Source organism: Oryza sativa, chromosome 12 (genome assembly GCF_034140825.1).
Source record: "Oryza sativa Japonica Group chromosome 12, ASM3414082v1".
NCBI lineage: Eukaryota > Viridiplantae > Streptophyta > Magnoliopsida > Poales > Poaceae > Oryza > Oryza sativa.
Genome location: NC_089046.1, coordinates 7,668,336 through 7,685,010, shown reverse-complemented (window position 1 = coordinate 7,685,010; position 16,675 = coordinate 7,668,336). Strand labels below are relative to the sequence as shown.

The 16,675-nt window shown below is 37.1% G+C and overlaps 1 protein-coding gene across 1 annotated transcript; it reads left to right on the top strand.

Annotated features, from left to right (window-relative positions):
• The first annotated feature begins 943 nt into the window (after positions 1–943).
• On the top strand, positions 944–15,013 carry LOC4351857 (exocyst complex component 5-like). Its single transcript, NM_001423371.1, has 24 exons — positions 944–1,195; positions 1,291–1,488; positions 1,601–1,675; positions 2,840–2,941; positions 3,073–3,123; positions 3,218–3,323; positions 4,431–4,544; positions 4,614–4,705; positions 9,303–9,471; positions 9,561–9,637; positions 9,724–9,822; positions 9,931–10,021; positions 11,774–11,859; positions 11,946–12,122; positions 12,343–12,396; positions 12,485–12,613; positions 12,730–12,822; positions 12,900–13,046; positions 13,197–13,294; positions 13,367–13,451; positions 13,806–13,864; positions 13,941–14,039; positions 14,120–14,203; positions 14,291–15,013. The coding sequence occupies exons 1-24, from the start codon at positions 1,133–1,135 to the stop codon at positions 14,361–14,363; spliced, it is 2,421 nt and encodes an 806-aa protein (NP_001410300.1). The 5' UTR covers positions 944–1,132; the 3' UTR covers positions 14,364–15,013.
• Positions 15,014–16,675: the final 1,662 nt, after the last annotated feature.

Below are 16,675 nucleotides of genomic sequence, written 5' to 3'. Positions count from 1 at the left end.
CTTCCTGTCCACCCCTACGCTGCGCAACTGAAAATATGCACTACAATTTATATTAGGCCAAGTCATGCACGGGCCGTTTGAGTGGCCTGTCGTGGGATGATGGGCCCGTTTGAAGAATCAGTGTTCCTATTGTGAATGATAATAAATTAACGGAATCACGGATTCAATCCGACGGGATGACAACCAAAGACGACGTACCAAAAACATTTTAATTTTTTATAATAGTATAAGATAAGGTAGAAAGTTTTCTTAAAACATGGGTCATTTTGCTCTCTCCTATAACACATTACAAGTTTATAATAAAACTTAAGGTTAAGCCAGTTGCTTTGCAAATTTCCAATCGGAAGCTGCCAACCAAGGAAAATCCGGAGCAAAATCGACATTCGACATTGCCGATTAACCAACCTTCGGTGGTGTTTGAATCTCTTGAACACGTAAAATAAAGTGGTAATAACATGTGATTAATTAAAGTTTTAATTATTACAAACTTCAAAAATGAATTAATATGATATTTTAGAACAACTTTCATATATAAAGTTTTTACACGAAACGCATCATTTAGCAGTTTGAAAAGCGTGCCACGATAATCCAAAATTTTATCCTCTCCTAGTAGAGCAGGTACAATAGCATACTATTAGCTAGCTATAAACATATTTTAATGAAATGAAAGATGAGAGAGAAGAGCAGCGGGTTACAGATCTGTAGCCAGCTGTAGCACGGACTCCAAGACGCACCGTGTATATGATAGGTGGGACCATATATTAATAGTGACCATATATTAATAGTATAGTAAACAACTATTATATGAATTAGCTGTTAGATTGACTATAGATAAATTAGAAGCTAGTAGCGAGCTGTACTATTAAACTTGCTCCTAGGAGAAACGAACAGGGCCGAACAGGAGCACGACCAGAGAAGCTCGCTCCTCCCCTCCACGGTTCCCAACGTTCAACTCGACTCGAGTCGAGAGAGACTCGTCGTCATTAGCCATCACTACTAGATCCGCCATTTCTCTCTCCCTCCCTCTCTCTCTCTCTCTCTCTCTCTCTCTTGTTCCGTCCGCCCCCAACCTCCCCCACCCAATTCGATCGCCTCCCCCACCCAGATCTCGCCGCCCGCCCGCCCGCCCGCCATGCCGTCGGCGACCGACCCCCCGGCGGCGCTCCCGCTAACCCTCGACCTCGACGACTTCAAGGTGAGAACAACTCGCCCCCGTCCTTCCCTCCTGCGATTTGGTGCGGCGGCGGCGGCGTCTGAGGTGTGTGCTGTTGCCATTGCGTGTGCGCCCAGGGGGACTTCTCGTTCGACGCGCTGTTCGGGACCCTGGTGGACGAGCTGCTGCCGGAGTTCCGCGGGGACGACGCGCCCGGGGCGCCCCCGCCCCCGCCGCCCGTGCTCGGGGCCGCGCCCCCCGTCTTCCCCGCCGTCGACGAGCTTCTGGGGCTCTTCAAGCACTCATGCAAGGAGCTCGTCGATCTCCGCCGCCAGGTCCGGTCATCGATCCCCTGTGCCCTGCCTGCCTCTATATGCGTGAGTTGATTGGGTGCCCCGCGGCGTTGTGCTGATGAGGTTGCTGGGTTATGTTTTCGAGTGTTGCTAGATTGACAAGAGGCTCCAGAATCTCAAGAAGGAGGTGGCCACGCAGGACGCCAAGCATCGCAAGACGCTCGGGGAGGTTAGCTTCTACAAACGCACGCTTCTTATAAATTCGTTGCTGTTAACAATATTTGCGCGAAGACAAACAACCATCACATTGAATAACACTAGGAAAAAAGGATAAAACCAGAAAGACCCTATGGATACAGAAACAACAATTGGTTTCGTTTAGGGATATATCTGACAAATCCACAGTACAAAAGGAAATGTTTGTACTCCTTTTGCTCCTTCTGGTAATGATAATCGATCTGTCATCCTGTTAACCACAGTTAAATCAAGTGCAAATCCATTGCAATTTAAATTCTGTTATGCACATTGTATAGATGTAATTGCATAGTTAATACACATTCTTTACGAGAAAATATTCTGCTCATAAATGTTGCTTCACATCTCTGGCCTGCATATTCTGTTAGACCTGTTCACTTTGTTTATTTCTCCCAAACAACCAGTTAAACCAATCTCTTGGAAAATTTCATTGATAGTAAACTGGGAAGCTGATGTTCAGAATGACAGAATGTAGAGCATTAGGGAAACAATTAACAGTATAAAAGCTTCTGTACCAGAGTACTTGTTGGCATTTTTTTTCTAGGTATTTGGTTATAAAATGCTTTTCTTGTTACGGACAGTATCTGATGAAGGTTGTAGTTTGATTAAAAAACTCTGCTGCATGTTAATTACTGCTTTTTTGCACAACGGCTCCTGGTGTGTTATGTGGTTGTTTACTCCAACAGTTCCTTTCTATTATTTATCTTTTGTGATTATATAAATATAAATGAACAATGTAGTCCTTCCTCATTTGGTATCCTGGAAAAATGACAATATAATATAATGAATTTTTTTCTTCTGAAAACTACTGTTATAAATTCAAAATATATGAGCTGGGTAAAAAAAAAATGGTATTCCCGCTCTTGTAGCTACATTTTCCCATAGCCACATGAACCCTCTGAATTAGATTCCATTTTTTGATTGACCATGTTTTGTTCTATACCTTTGAGAAGAGTTGTTTTTAGGGGAGCATAATATGATATATTATAATGAAAGTTTTAAGCTCCATTCTGGAGGTAAGGACTGTTTATTAGTTGTAGCGCTGAAACATATTCCTGGGATATATTGTTGAACACTTGAACTACTAATTCTTGCTTATTTTTCATTTTCATTGTTCCTTTGTTTTTGTTTACTCCAGCTTGAGAAAGGTGTGGATGGTTTATTTGATAGCTTTGCTAGGTTGGATTCCCGTATTTCTAGTGTTGGCCAAACAGCTGCCAAAATTGGTGATCATTTACAGGTAATCTTCTCTTACTCAATATCTATGACTGCAATTGTTACATATACTCACTGATCGTGACATTACTCTTTGATATAATTTATCGGAACTTGCTTAGTTTTCATACTGAACATTTGTTTTCTCATTTTTAGAGTGCAGAATCCCAGAGGGAAACTGCTAGTCAGACAATAGATCTCATCAAGGTAATGTAGTTGCTTGACATTACTAATGTTCTTTCTTCCAATACTTTTTCATGACCCGTGACCTCATTTTAAACAAAATATACTTCTTTTGCAGTATCTGATGGAGTTCAACAGCACACCAGGGGATCTTATGGAACTTTCTCCTTTATTTTCTGATGACAGTCGTGTTGCTGAGGCAGCTTCAATTGCACAGAAATTGCGTAAGCTCACAACATTTTTGTCTCACGGGATCAACACAATGTTTAGCAGTTTTCTGTTGCACCTTACATTCTTTTCATATCCCTGTTACTGCGTCTGTGTACAGATTCTGTTTGTTCCAGATACATGCCCTACTAATTTCATATATTTATGGAGTCGCATGTGTCTAATTTTTTTGATCAAAAGACAGTGGGGGAGGCCCCCACGGTATATATTATATAAGGAAAAAATATTTACAAAAGAAGAAACAAGATAAAAAGAAAAGGACTAAGCCGATTACAACTGATCAATCCATGATTGTACTAAAGGTCTGTTACTTTCCTTGAGTCTATTAAATGTAGGCTCAAATCAGACTTCAAAATCTTCACCCAATTAGAAACAGAGGGCTGTATGCCTTGGAAAATTAGCCCATTTCTTTCTTTCCAAATACTCCAAGCAGCAAGCAGGAACAGCTCCATGAAACATCGATGCGGGAATGAAGAACGTTGTGTTTGTAGCATTTGATGGAACTCCAATGAAGTATCCCAACACCAGCCCAGTCTATTGCAACAAGCTTTACTGAAATCACATTTACTCTGTCCATGAATAAGAGCCAGCTAAAAACTTTTATTTTCATGTTAACCTTACTCTGCCAGATCCATTTAAAAGTAGAAGGGGGTGACAAGGACCAAAAATTGAGCTTATAGAAATGCTGCGAAGTGTATTTTGGAGACCCCCAAATATATAACCAAGAATCATTGGATTCCAGGAGAGTGATAGACTGATTATCAAGCATGTGTCTAATTTTTATGAGGTCTTTTAATATGGTAGTATGGTACCTTACTACTGCTTGAAACAACAATGGTTAATGTAATGACTTCAGCTGCCGTGAAAATATATTCTGCTCCTTCTGATGGGCATCACAGTTATGATTATGTGCAGTCAATTGTATATGCTAAATCTGTAAAACATATATATTTTTTGGCTGTAGAGCTGGAGAGCACAGCTATTATTGATTTTTGAAGGAGAACTCCTTCAAGCTTCAAATAGTTGATTTACTATTTGGTTTTGGGCCCAGCATGTTCTTTCATAATATGATGTTTAACGGTTTGCATGTTTTGTTAATGTAGGTTCATTTGCCGAGGAGGATGTTGGTAGACATGGTGTACCATCAGCTGTTGGTTCTGCTAATGCAAGTCGTGGTTTGGAGGTTGCTGTTGCAAATCTTCAAGAGTATTGTAATGGTCAGTTCACTTTTAGCCTTTGTGTTACTAGTTTGTTGAATCTAGTTTTGAATGATCATCTTTATTCAGAATTGGAGAATAGATTGTTAGCTCGGTTTGATACTGCATCACAGAGGCGGGAGATGTCTACGATGGCAGAATGTGCTAAAATTTTGTCACAGGTGTGTATTCTGTGCATAGGACATGATAGTATTTGTCTCGTTCTCAGGTTTTCTTCTTGAAAGAAAAAACATCAATTTCATTCCATTACAATGGAGGTCTACTAGTATAGGACTATTAGAGAGAGCAAGGTTAACACAATGGTCACTGTTCTTCTTTTGCAACTTTTCTTTCAGGTGCAAAACAACAACTTACAATATTCAAATAAAAAATGGGCTAGACAGACAGTTTTGATTTTTTAGATAACTAGGAAGGAAGCCCTCGCAGATGTGTGGGCAATTTATTTTTTGTTTATATAAAAAAAATACTGAAAAAAGTCATATATCATCATATTAACTATAAGAACAATAGATTACCTCATAAACTTACCATAAAAGAAGGAAATATTTATACCGTGAAATAGACCATATAATTTGATATAGTAAATGATAGTGTCTATCATATTCAAACAAAAATCACTTTGTTTTGGTTATATGTAAACTTACCTATCATCATCCTTTGCAACAATGATGTTTTATTTTTCCCTTATATTTTTTTCTTAAATTTCCTCCTATTTATTGGAGCATCACATGACATCTTACAAGTGTTTGTAGAAGTATAAGAACTCTATTGCTCATACTCACAATCTACTTGTAGTCAACTATTGTTTGTTGTGATTTTGTGACATCCTCTACTTATCTATCATTTTTTTGTTAATGGGTTCCCACTTAGAATCATCCTATATCTTCGGTGCTTGATGACGCATGTGCTTACTGGATGTCAACTGATTACTAAGTGCATTGTGCATGGATGTATCATAAACAATATAACTTGACGATTGTTGACACTGGTTTGTATATAGAACTTATTACATAGGATTTATCGGGGACATACGATTGATATATTATACTATTCTTGATTCACAAAGTATATTATATGCTACATATTTAGTTTTAGTGCATAAGTAATAAATTTATGGTTAAGTTCTAAAGTGCTTATTGGAGTGCCTACTTCGTTATTTACCATGACCACGTTTACCGAATTGCTAAATGGTGCGTATTTTACAAAATATTTTTTATTATAGAAATTTTGTAAAAATACAAATAACTCCATTTTCAAGCTTCTATAATACTCGATTAATCTTGTGCTAATGACTTGTGTCTTTTCGTGTGCCCTGTATAAGCTAAGTTAATGAGCTAGATCAAACGAAGGCTAAGTGGGAGAAAAGGGATATTGACATGGTGTCAAATGAATATATTTGATCTTCAATTTTCTAATAATATATGAATAGAGTAAACACATAATACATAAAAATATATTTATGATAAATTTAGTAACATCCTTTTGCCATATCAGTATTTTTTACAATAGAGAGTTAGTAATTTTTGAAATTCTACACACACTTGAAGTTGTTTTTATTTTGGAAAATGTAAGTCTAATTTAACTATAACATAATCTATACTTTTAATTTATCTATACTTTTTTATGGGTGTTTCAATGACATGCACCTAATTTGAATATAACTCAAAATAGCATATATTTTTACAACTTAAAGCATAGTTAATATTAGTTTGAATTACTAGTTTGGTTTTCCATCTAATCTAAATGATGAGAAGAAGAAAAAAGAAAAAAAAAGGATGTGGGACCCGGCGTGTGTACGTACTGTACATAGGAATAGCTGTGTATGTACTCTACGTAGGTACCTACTTTTGTTAAGAAGGAATACCTACATACCAACGTGCATGTATATTGGCCGGTAGTGGCATTACGATGTGGGCCTTTTAACAGATAAATTTAATTAGTACTTTTTAAGATAGATCTAATAGTTGAAAATAATGGGTCCACCAGATTAAATGCAAACCGATTGGTCGGATGTTTTGCTTTTTTTTATACATTTTCTATGATTTATTAGAGTGCCACATGGCGATCTATTAGCATTTATACGGTACTAGTGACGGATTATAAGCGTTTGTAGAAAGTTTATCCTCTTGATTACTTTTTCTCCCTTTTTCTCTTTATGAAAATATTTGCAACAATAATTTTTAAATAACCACAACCTTCTAAATTTTATATTTATTTGTAACAATATATTTTAACTCGTCATAATTTTTAACTTTTAAATGATACACTCGTTTTTTTATCTATTTAGACCATTGTGTTATTTATGATAAAAATCACAATTAGAATTTATACGTATGTTATCTACTTCACTCGTAAAATGTATATTCTTCTAAGTTCTATTCAATCCATGTCATTCAAACATATATGAAAAATTATAATAAGAAAGTGACTGTATATTATTTCATCCAGTACCACTTCACTTGCATGCATAAACAAAATAGATGGTGACTATATATTGTTAGATCGACTTTTTAAAGTCTATTTTCAAAGAAGAATGCCCGCGCAGCTGAAAACATATATTTTCAAATCATATATTTTTGTTGTACGTTTTTTTACCATATTTGTGGGGTAATAAGTTTTGTTTTTCTACTATAGAAAATACTATTTTTAAAAAAACATCTATTTTTGTCTACTGACGGATAGCATACATGCATTTTTTTTCTAGTGAACCGTACCTTTTTAATATTTTTTATCATACGTACGTACGTTTTTTAAATAAACGGTACCTAAAGTTTCTGTTTTTTTTCCATTGTGCGTTCGTACGTAGATTTTCCGGTATATATGGTTTCAACGTACAGTGTGGTACTACTATTTTGGCTTCATAGCTGCACGTATATTTGCTTATTTTTTTTAAGCGAACAGTACATAAGGGTTTATATCCGATCGGAATATACGTTAATTTTTCTCGTAAAAATTTCTCCTGTATAAAGCTTATACGTTAAGGGTTTATATCCGATCGGAATATACGTTAATTTTTCTCGTAAAAATTTCTCCTGTATAAAGCTTATACCTTAAGGGTGTAGCAATGACTTTTCAAATAGATCTAATCTAATGGTGTAAAATAACGGGCCACCAATTTATTTGAATACCACGTGGCGATTTAGGAGCGTTTGTAGGAACGCCACATGGCGGATTAGGAGCGTTTGTAGGGAGGCTAATGGACTTTTAGTATATAATAGATAGATGGATGAAAAATCCGACCTCTACATCCACAAGGATGTACACAGCCAAAAAGTTCATACAAGAGTACTAAGACTCGCAACCCATTACATGGGACAAAGCTTTCGAAACACACTGATTAAGCAACAAAGAGAGATAACAAGACTGAGCTTTAATTCTCTTTCTAAAGTTCCAACTGTATTTAGAAAAGAACTCCAAAACTCTCATCTCTGATCTCTATCATCTTGCAATAATGCTTTATCATGTTACCATCATCCTTTTTAAGCAACAACGACCAGTGCCTTGCGCAATGCATTCCCCTGAAGATTACCTGCAAAAAGGAGTTAGTATTGGAGCCACTGAAGACCACATCATTTCTATTTAACCATACTGCCCAACACAATGCAGCTATACCCACGAACATCTGATATTTTAGCCTAGGATCGCATTCCATATACATCTTGCCATAGTAATACATAAGCTCTTTATGCATTGAGCTAACAGTAAAAAAACCATTCTTAGCGACCTTCCAAGTGAAAGAATCATTTTGCTCCTACAAACTCACATATACCACTTTGGCCACTATCTCATACCAAGCTTTCAAGTTATCCCCCACAAGTGCCCTTCTAAAAGAGACATTCAAAGGTATCCTCCCCAACACATTTGTAACAACTGCATTTCTGTTTCCAACTACATTATATAGTGATGGATACTTGTCCAAGGATTGATCCCCCAACCAACAATCCTCCCAGAATCTTACCTGCGTGCCACGTTGCACCTTAAATGCCCTGCACGATAGAAAGGTGTCCTTAACCGCCATTAAGCCAGATGAATGATAGTTTTTCTCACCAAATACTTTTTCTTAAGCAAACTCTGCCAGATCCCTTCCTCATTAATGAGCTTATACAACCACTTAGCAAGCCCTTGTTTTGTATCTCCAGATTTTGAATCCCTAGACCCCCACATTCCTTAGATCTGCATAGAACAATCCATCTGGCTAATCTGTACTTTTTCTTTGTTCATCACATTGCCCAAAAAAATCTGGATCTATAATAGTCCAGCTTCTTTAAGATACCTTCAGGCACTTCAAAGAAGGACAACATGAACATCGCTAGACTACTCAAAACTGAGTTAATAGACAGACAGTTTTGATGGCCTGACATATGCTAGTTCAGGGCCATTGTATGCAGGAAAATATGTTGAAGGGTTGTTTTTGGGCCCTTTCAGTGTGGTTAGACTTGTTTATCTTACATTACAAGCCAGCATACCACTCTTAGTTACATGCTCAACTGTCTTGCTGATCAGATATCCCCTGAAGCTGTTAGGAGAAATCTAGCATATGAGGATTTACAAACTTATGATTAGTTGCGCATAATAAATCCTTCCATTGGCTTCCAAGTTGAAATTTTGTGAGTTCAATTTCAACCTGAAAATAAGCTATCTGTCTGGCCCTTCTTATACCTTCTTTCTGATAATTTGTGAGTAAAGGAATGCAGTATATCTGTATGTTTTAAGGATTCATTTTTTTCAACAAAGTTATTTATGCTACATTAATTGCAGTTCAACCGCGGAACCAGTGCTATGCAACATTATGTTGCAACACGGCCAATGTTTATTGATGTGGATATTATGAGCATTGATATTCAAGTTGTTCTTGGTGAGGAGGGGCCACAAGCTGACCACATTTGTATTGCAGAGGGCCTCTCTGTATTGTACAAGGAAATTGCAGGTAGTGAAAAGTTTGATGATTATTGTTTACAAGTTGATAGTTCAAAGATATACATTTATAGTAATCTGACAATCATACTGCTGCTTCAGATACTGTGAGGAGAGAAGCAACTACAATAATGGCTGTATTTCCTTCTCCAAATGAGGTCATGTCAATTCTTGTGCAGGTATGTCTCCTTGAGCTGTGATTTCTAAGTGATGACCATGTGTTTATGACATGCATAAAGTAAGACTACTGTACTTTGCTTTTCAGAGAGTTTTAGAACAAAGGGTAACAGCAATTCTTGATAAACTTCTTATTAAGCCCTCTCTTGCTAACTTACCTCCTATAGAAGAGGGTGGTCTTCTGCATGTAAGCACCGTGTACAATATTATACTTCCAAATTATATATAAATATATATATTGCCAATCCTTTACCATAGCATGATAGATCTCATTCCTATCAAATGGAAATGGCAGTATCTCAGAGTTCTGGCGGTAGCATATGACAAGACAAAAGAACTTGCTAAAGAGTTGCAATCTATCAGTTGTGGGGATTTGGACATTGAAGGTATCTTGTATCACACAACGTTTTATTTTGTTCTTCATCCTTTTTTTTTTGTACATAACAACTGTACATCTGTTCTTTATCCAGTTGCTATTTTGGATTCTTCGAAACTAGATACACCCTAGGACGTTTTTTAAGTAGAGGTGGTTTTCCTAGTTCATACTCTTATTACACATATTTTGTTGAAAAAACGTCACTTAGGCCCTGTTCATTTTAGCTTAAGATTTTTGTAATCTAGATTATTTAGCCAAATTACTATAAGCTGGATTATGTAAGCTAGACTAAAATAAGCTGTGAGCTGTTTGTTTCTCTGGATTATTTGGAGGCATGGATTACTAGGTTTGAAAGGGTAAAGTCTATAATGCCCTCAGCTATTTTGGATGCCTTATTCATCCTTTTGTCACTGTATACAACAAATACATAATTTGAAGTAGCTAAAAATTATTGTCATATTAATAAATAAAAAATCATGAATATTTTGTTTGTACAATAGGTTGAACACCAATTCTCGATTTGTTCTGGAGTGGGGGATAGGAAAGAAAAATATGGTGAGAGCTGAGAGGTACGGAAGGCAGTGGTGGGAAATTTCTTTCAAGTATCTAAGGGCAGTGGGTCTTTAGCCACCCAATAATCTGAAAAAGCGCCTTTGGAGGAGATTACCAGATTATAGTAATCTATCTGTTTGTTTCAGATTACTCCTAATAAGTTGGATTATAATAAGCTTAAGCTGAATCAAACAGGGCCTTAATTAGGTCCACAACCATGTAACTTACCTAATTGAAGTTCATGCTTGCGAAAAACCACTGTCATTTTGATCAAAACCACCATGGCATATGGTTTAGGATGCTATGTGTCCGATTATTGAAAAATAGTCAATTTTGCAGTTCAGGGTGTAAAATGGGCTTTACCCTAATTTATTCTAGCAGTTTTAAAATAATAGTCTTTTGGCTTGGTCTATCAGATGCCCTGTAAATGCTGAGAAAAATTTATTTTTGCCACCCGTTGCCACTCTTCTGTTAGTACTCATTTCTCTTATTCTATTATCATTGGTCAATGTCACTTGACCATTAGATATGCCCCCCCTAATACCATTATGCCCTTATGAAGCTAAATTATAGTTGAAATAGAAAATAAAGGAAAAATACAATTTATCTTTACCTTTTGAAATTCATACAAAAAATATAGCAGAAAAAATGTTCAATTAGTTAGAAAAGTTTTACATGTGTCTTGAAATAAAATATTTAAAGGAAAATAGTTTCTCCTATCTATTTATAAATTTGCTTGCAGATATTCTGTATAAATTATTTTTACAGACCAATCATTCTCATGGTTCTTTTTTATGAAAATAGTAAAATTAGTGTAATTCCCTTGTTTATGTTTTTCTGAAAATTTTATATCGTTTAGGTGGCCACAATTTGGTTTTCTTGATATTTTATATTTTTTGTTTAAATTTCAAGTGCTATTTTAGTTTGGAACTTTGGTCTGTTAGAAGCAAACTTATAGTAACTGCCAGTGAGATTGCGATGGCAAAACAAAAAGGTTCACTAATGGAAGAATGGTAAAAGAAAGAACTGCACTTTTTTGTTGCCAATAGAGAGAACATGATTGTAATGAGTGGCAAAAAGGAAAATTTCCCTTATTTAATGTATCGAATTAAAGTAGTTCGATTCAATGACCATACTTTTACATTTGGAATGCAGTTGCTTATTTGTTGATTGCTGTCATGATTCTCATTTTGTTCAATGACCATACTAGGTCTCACTGAATCCATATTTGTTTCCCACAAAGATGAGTACACAGAATTTGAACAGGCATCACTCAGACAACAATACCAATCAAAGGTTGTCACTCTTTGCATTTGTAGGATGTCAGAATTTCAAATGTAAATTTCAAGTACCGTAATTTTCAAAATTGAACTGTTCTGCAGATGGCTGAATTGAGAGCTGAGGCCAAGCAGCAATCTGAGTCAACTGGCACAATTGGACGTTCAAATGGAGCGGCTGTGACTACATCACTTCAGCAGCAGATATCAGTTACTGTAGTGACTGAATTTGTTCGCTGGAATGAGGAAGCAATATCTAGATGCACACTGTTGTTTTCTCAGGTTGAGCTGATTTTTCATCCCATTTATTGTGTGGGCTTGATATAGAGTTTCTTATTCTGAATGTCTTGTGCAAAATGGACCAGTATGAACAAACATGTTATTTTGAAATTCAGAGGGCCCTCCGTTCTTATTGGCCAGACTTTCAAATTTTGAAATTAGTTTGACAGTTGCGTTAGTATATTCTCTTGTCAAGACTAATTTGAATTATTATTGTTTGCAGCCTGCTACTGTTGCAGCTAATGTGAGATCCATATTTGCATGCTTGCTTGATCAAGTGAGTGAAGAACTGCATACAGTAATAATTTTTGAAAGTCTTTAGAAATGTTGGGCACATCTGATTAGATTGTTGTTTCACCATATAGGTAAGCCAATATTTGACTGAAGGGCTTGACCATGCTAGAGAGAGTTTAAATCATGCAGCAACTCAACGGGATAGATATGTCATTGGAACAAGTGTTAGTAGAAGGGTTGCTACTGCTGCTGCTAATGCTGTATGTCTGCTTTCCAATGGTTTAATCTACCATTCATTTTTGGCAATCACACCCCATTTGTATACGAAATTTATCATTGAATGAAAGATGCAGCTAGGTTTGAAATATTTTTTCAGGCAGAGGCGGCAGCTGCTGCAGGTGAGAGTAGCTTTAGATCCTTCATGATTGCTGTGCAGCGTTGTGCTAGCAGTGTGGCTATTCTTCAGCAGGTAATATGCAGAGTCCACTAGACTTTACACTAAGCTGCCAAACGATGAACCATGCTGATTTTCCTCCTTCTCTCCAGTACTTCTCAAATACTATATCTCGGCTCCTGCTGCCTGTGGATGGTGCCCACCCCTCAGCTTGTGAAGATATGGGATCAGCAGTATCTGTTGTTGAGGCTGCTGCCCACAAAGGACTGCTACAGTGTATTGATACCGTCATGTCTGAGGTTCGCTCCTATCTCATTACAGGCACACTGTTAGGTGTTTGTGTCTTGTTAGTTTGACATTCATGATCAGCGAATCAGATATGTTACTTTTGGTGTCACTGTGCATCTTCAACGTTTGGTTAAGTGTGTGCTTCTATCGTTGCTTGACAGGTTGAAAGATTGCTGTCTTCAGAACAGAAGGCTACAGATTATCGAACACCAGATGATGGAGCTGCACCGGATCATCGACCAACCAATGCTTGCATAAGGTGTTCTTTTATTTGCTCACCTAATATGTCCAATACAACTAAGCCTAACTATATGATTATCTGTTATTTCAGAATTGTAGCCTATCTATCTCGTGTTCTCGAGGTTGCATTCAGTGCTCTAGAAGGTCTCAATAAACAGTCCTTTTTGACTGAGCTGGTATGTAAATCTTAACTTCAAAATTGTTTTTATGTTTTCATGAACTAAGAATATGAGAAACCAATATATTACGAGATTAGAATAGTGCACTATTGTATATTTATTATGCACATTCATTACTCCTTATTATGTACAGAGCTGCTTTCTGCCCTGTGCATATTATCTTGCAGAATGAACTTCCCATAGTTGTCTTATCAAATTTAAATTGGCTACCAGTAATAAATTTGTATTATAAGCTAATACATCCAAGTATCTGAGTGTATGGTGCTAATTTTATGCTGTACTTTTATACTCTATGCGATGTTTAAATGACATGGAAAGTACATACCATAAATAATCTGAGCTTTGCCTTAGGGAAATCGCTTGCATAAGGGGCTACTCAATCATTGGCAGAAGTTCACATTTAGTCCCAGGTATCCTTGTGTCATTTTGCACATTCGAAAGGGTTATCTTGTCAAATGCTGACCAATGTCCTATTAATTTTTGCAGTGGTGGGTTACGGCTGAAACGTGATATCACTGAGTACGGGGAATTCGTTCGTAGCTTCAATGCCCCATCGATAGATGAAAAGTTTGAACTGCTTGGAATGTGAGTGCGCCTTGTATCTTGTTATTTCTCAGATGGTTCTCTAAGTCGTCCCTAATATAATTTCTATTGCTTATTTGCAGCATGGCCAATGTATTCATCGTTGCTCCTGAAAGTCTAGCTTCCTTATTTGAAGGAACCCCCAGTATCCGGAAAGATGCCTTGCGGTACCGTATCTTGCATAGTATAACATGATAGTTTCCTATCGACCACTTTTATTAAACTTGATGCTAAATTTGGGATCTGAATTGCAGGTTCATTCAACTCAGGGACGACTATAAGACAGCAAAAATCGCTTCCATGCTAAACAGTATCATGGCTGAATAGTGTCACGTCAAGAAGCAGTATGTTTGAGCCGCATTCACACTTTCTGCTGCCTATCAAACTTCAAGTCTATGAAATGATTCAGTGCCCTCCAAATGATTTTGACCATCCATGTCGCCTGTATAGCACAGATTCATGATTATGTTAATTCTTTGGGTTTTCTTTGTTCCATTTTTTTTCCCTATCCTATTTTGGGCTTGCATTTGTACATGCTGTATCAGTCTCTCTAAATATGACCATTGTACCAAGTGGCATAAGTAGTATTTAACGTTCAGTTGTTCATGATTGTATCACGCGCGACGACGCAGTTGGTAGGGTTGGTCAGTCTCTGTGCCGTACCATTCAACGATTCAAGTGTGGTTGATGCAATTCAGCTCGCTGGTAGTGTACTATATGTCAGCATAGGTTGATGTGATTCATGCAAAATAACCGCACAAAGCAACCACCTTGTACCAAAACTATGTTCGTCATCAGGTAGTTGCTCTACTCGGCTCAAGAGGATGCGTGTGCACAAGTTTATTTGTTAGATTTCATTTGTCAATCACATAAAATTGCATATTGCAAAGTCTGTAGACGGTAGAAAGTTGAATATGTCACCCCTTGCTTGCCTCTCTGTCCTAATGTGAAATTCGAAAGTGAATAAGGTTATATTCAACCTTTCTGTTTTGAGTAATACATTCTTCTACGGTAGGATTAACTATGTTTTGGAGATAGCCGAATGCCCATTCTTATAGGTCACATAGGTCACATATGTCACATCCTAATTGAACTAGGATGTCACACAAATATAAGGAGATAAATATTGAACTCGTAAGAAAAAACAATGCAAACATATTATGTCCACCTGTTCTACTAAGCCTAGTCTATTATTTGTGTTTGCAACATCATTATTTCAACTACTATAATAACAGAGTCATCCTCCTATCCCCTAAAAGCAAGCACGCCACGTGAAATCACACAACCACAGCCTCCCTAAAAAACCGCTGAACCGGTTAGATCTAATGATTTATTCTTGATCCATGCTTTCAGCCCTTTCCAATCATATGAGTGCAACCCATCTAAGTTTTATAGACCCATTTCAATGCACCGTTACTAGTTATCCAAAATATGATTGTTCCATATTGACAATAATGTAGCTATAGCACATAGAAGGTTGATGGGATCGTATGAATGTGCTTTATTTAACACCTTGCTTACCAGTATTATTAGGTCATGTGTATTGAATTGAATGTGTACTACCCTAGTCTATTTGTAGTTTGGTTCGGTCTATGTGCTTTTGGTTTTAGTTTAGGCCCATTAGGCCCAAGTGTTCATTTGGTGAGAACAATCCCACTTGAAAAGTTTAGATAGGTTTGGGTGGCTTATATACTCAGTTCGTTCCAACCATCGTACCTCTATGTTAACACTTTTACACGAAACGAGGATGAAAGTGATGTGGGTCTATGTGAATGTTGCCCCGCTTAGCATGTAAAGCTGGGCTAATCCCGATTATTGAAGACCGGGGTGTTACAACTGTTATTAGAATTTTAACCCACGACGCACGGGTGTGCGTAGCATCGAGGGGAGATAGTGACCATTCACATGCCGAGTAGTGGTGAGCTACCAAGGGCGACAGTCTGTGAAGGGGAGGGCGTGGGGTCTAATACCTGAAAGTGCATCTAGCCTCTCTTAACAACAAAATTTGGTAATTGTCATTAGTTGAGACTGAGTCAAGGGAAAAGTTGACATCGTGATTATAGTTGCCACGTTTGGGAAGTGTATCAGACAAGTTTGGTTAGTTTTAGAGTTATTTTTGTGTCAGGTCATGGATCAAGGAAGGTTTGTTTGATATGGATAGATTCCTAAGCTGATCATGTCGTACCTGAGTCGGACTTATTTAATTTTTTTCTAGTTAGAGTCCTGAGCCGATTAGGTCATGTTTGAGTCGGATTTGTTCCTGTCCAAGGTTATAAATATGTACAACCGGGTTCATTGTGATCTAACAACATTTCAATATTCACTTTTCGGTGCATCGCCACCCTCGTCCTAGTTTCCCGACGAGTTCTTGTTTTCGAGTTTGAGCTGTATCGGTTTCAATACCTAGCAAGAAAGTAAGTTCTGTCAACTTTGCTTGTATCGACCTGGCTAGTACTTACTCGGTTGAGTCCGATATACTAATTAGGTCTTTACTTGCGTTGCTTATCTAATACATAGATTCTTTTTTTGATTGCTTTGTTGTCTTAGTCAGATTTAATATATCAATTCCTTTGCATAGTATCAATCAGATTGCTTATCATTAGCCTTATAATGTCTCAGTTAAGTCCGATCTATTAGAT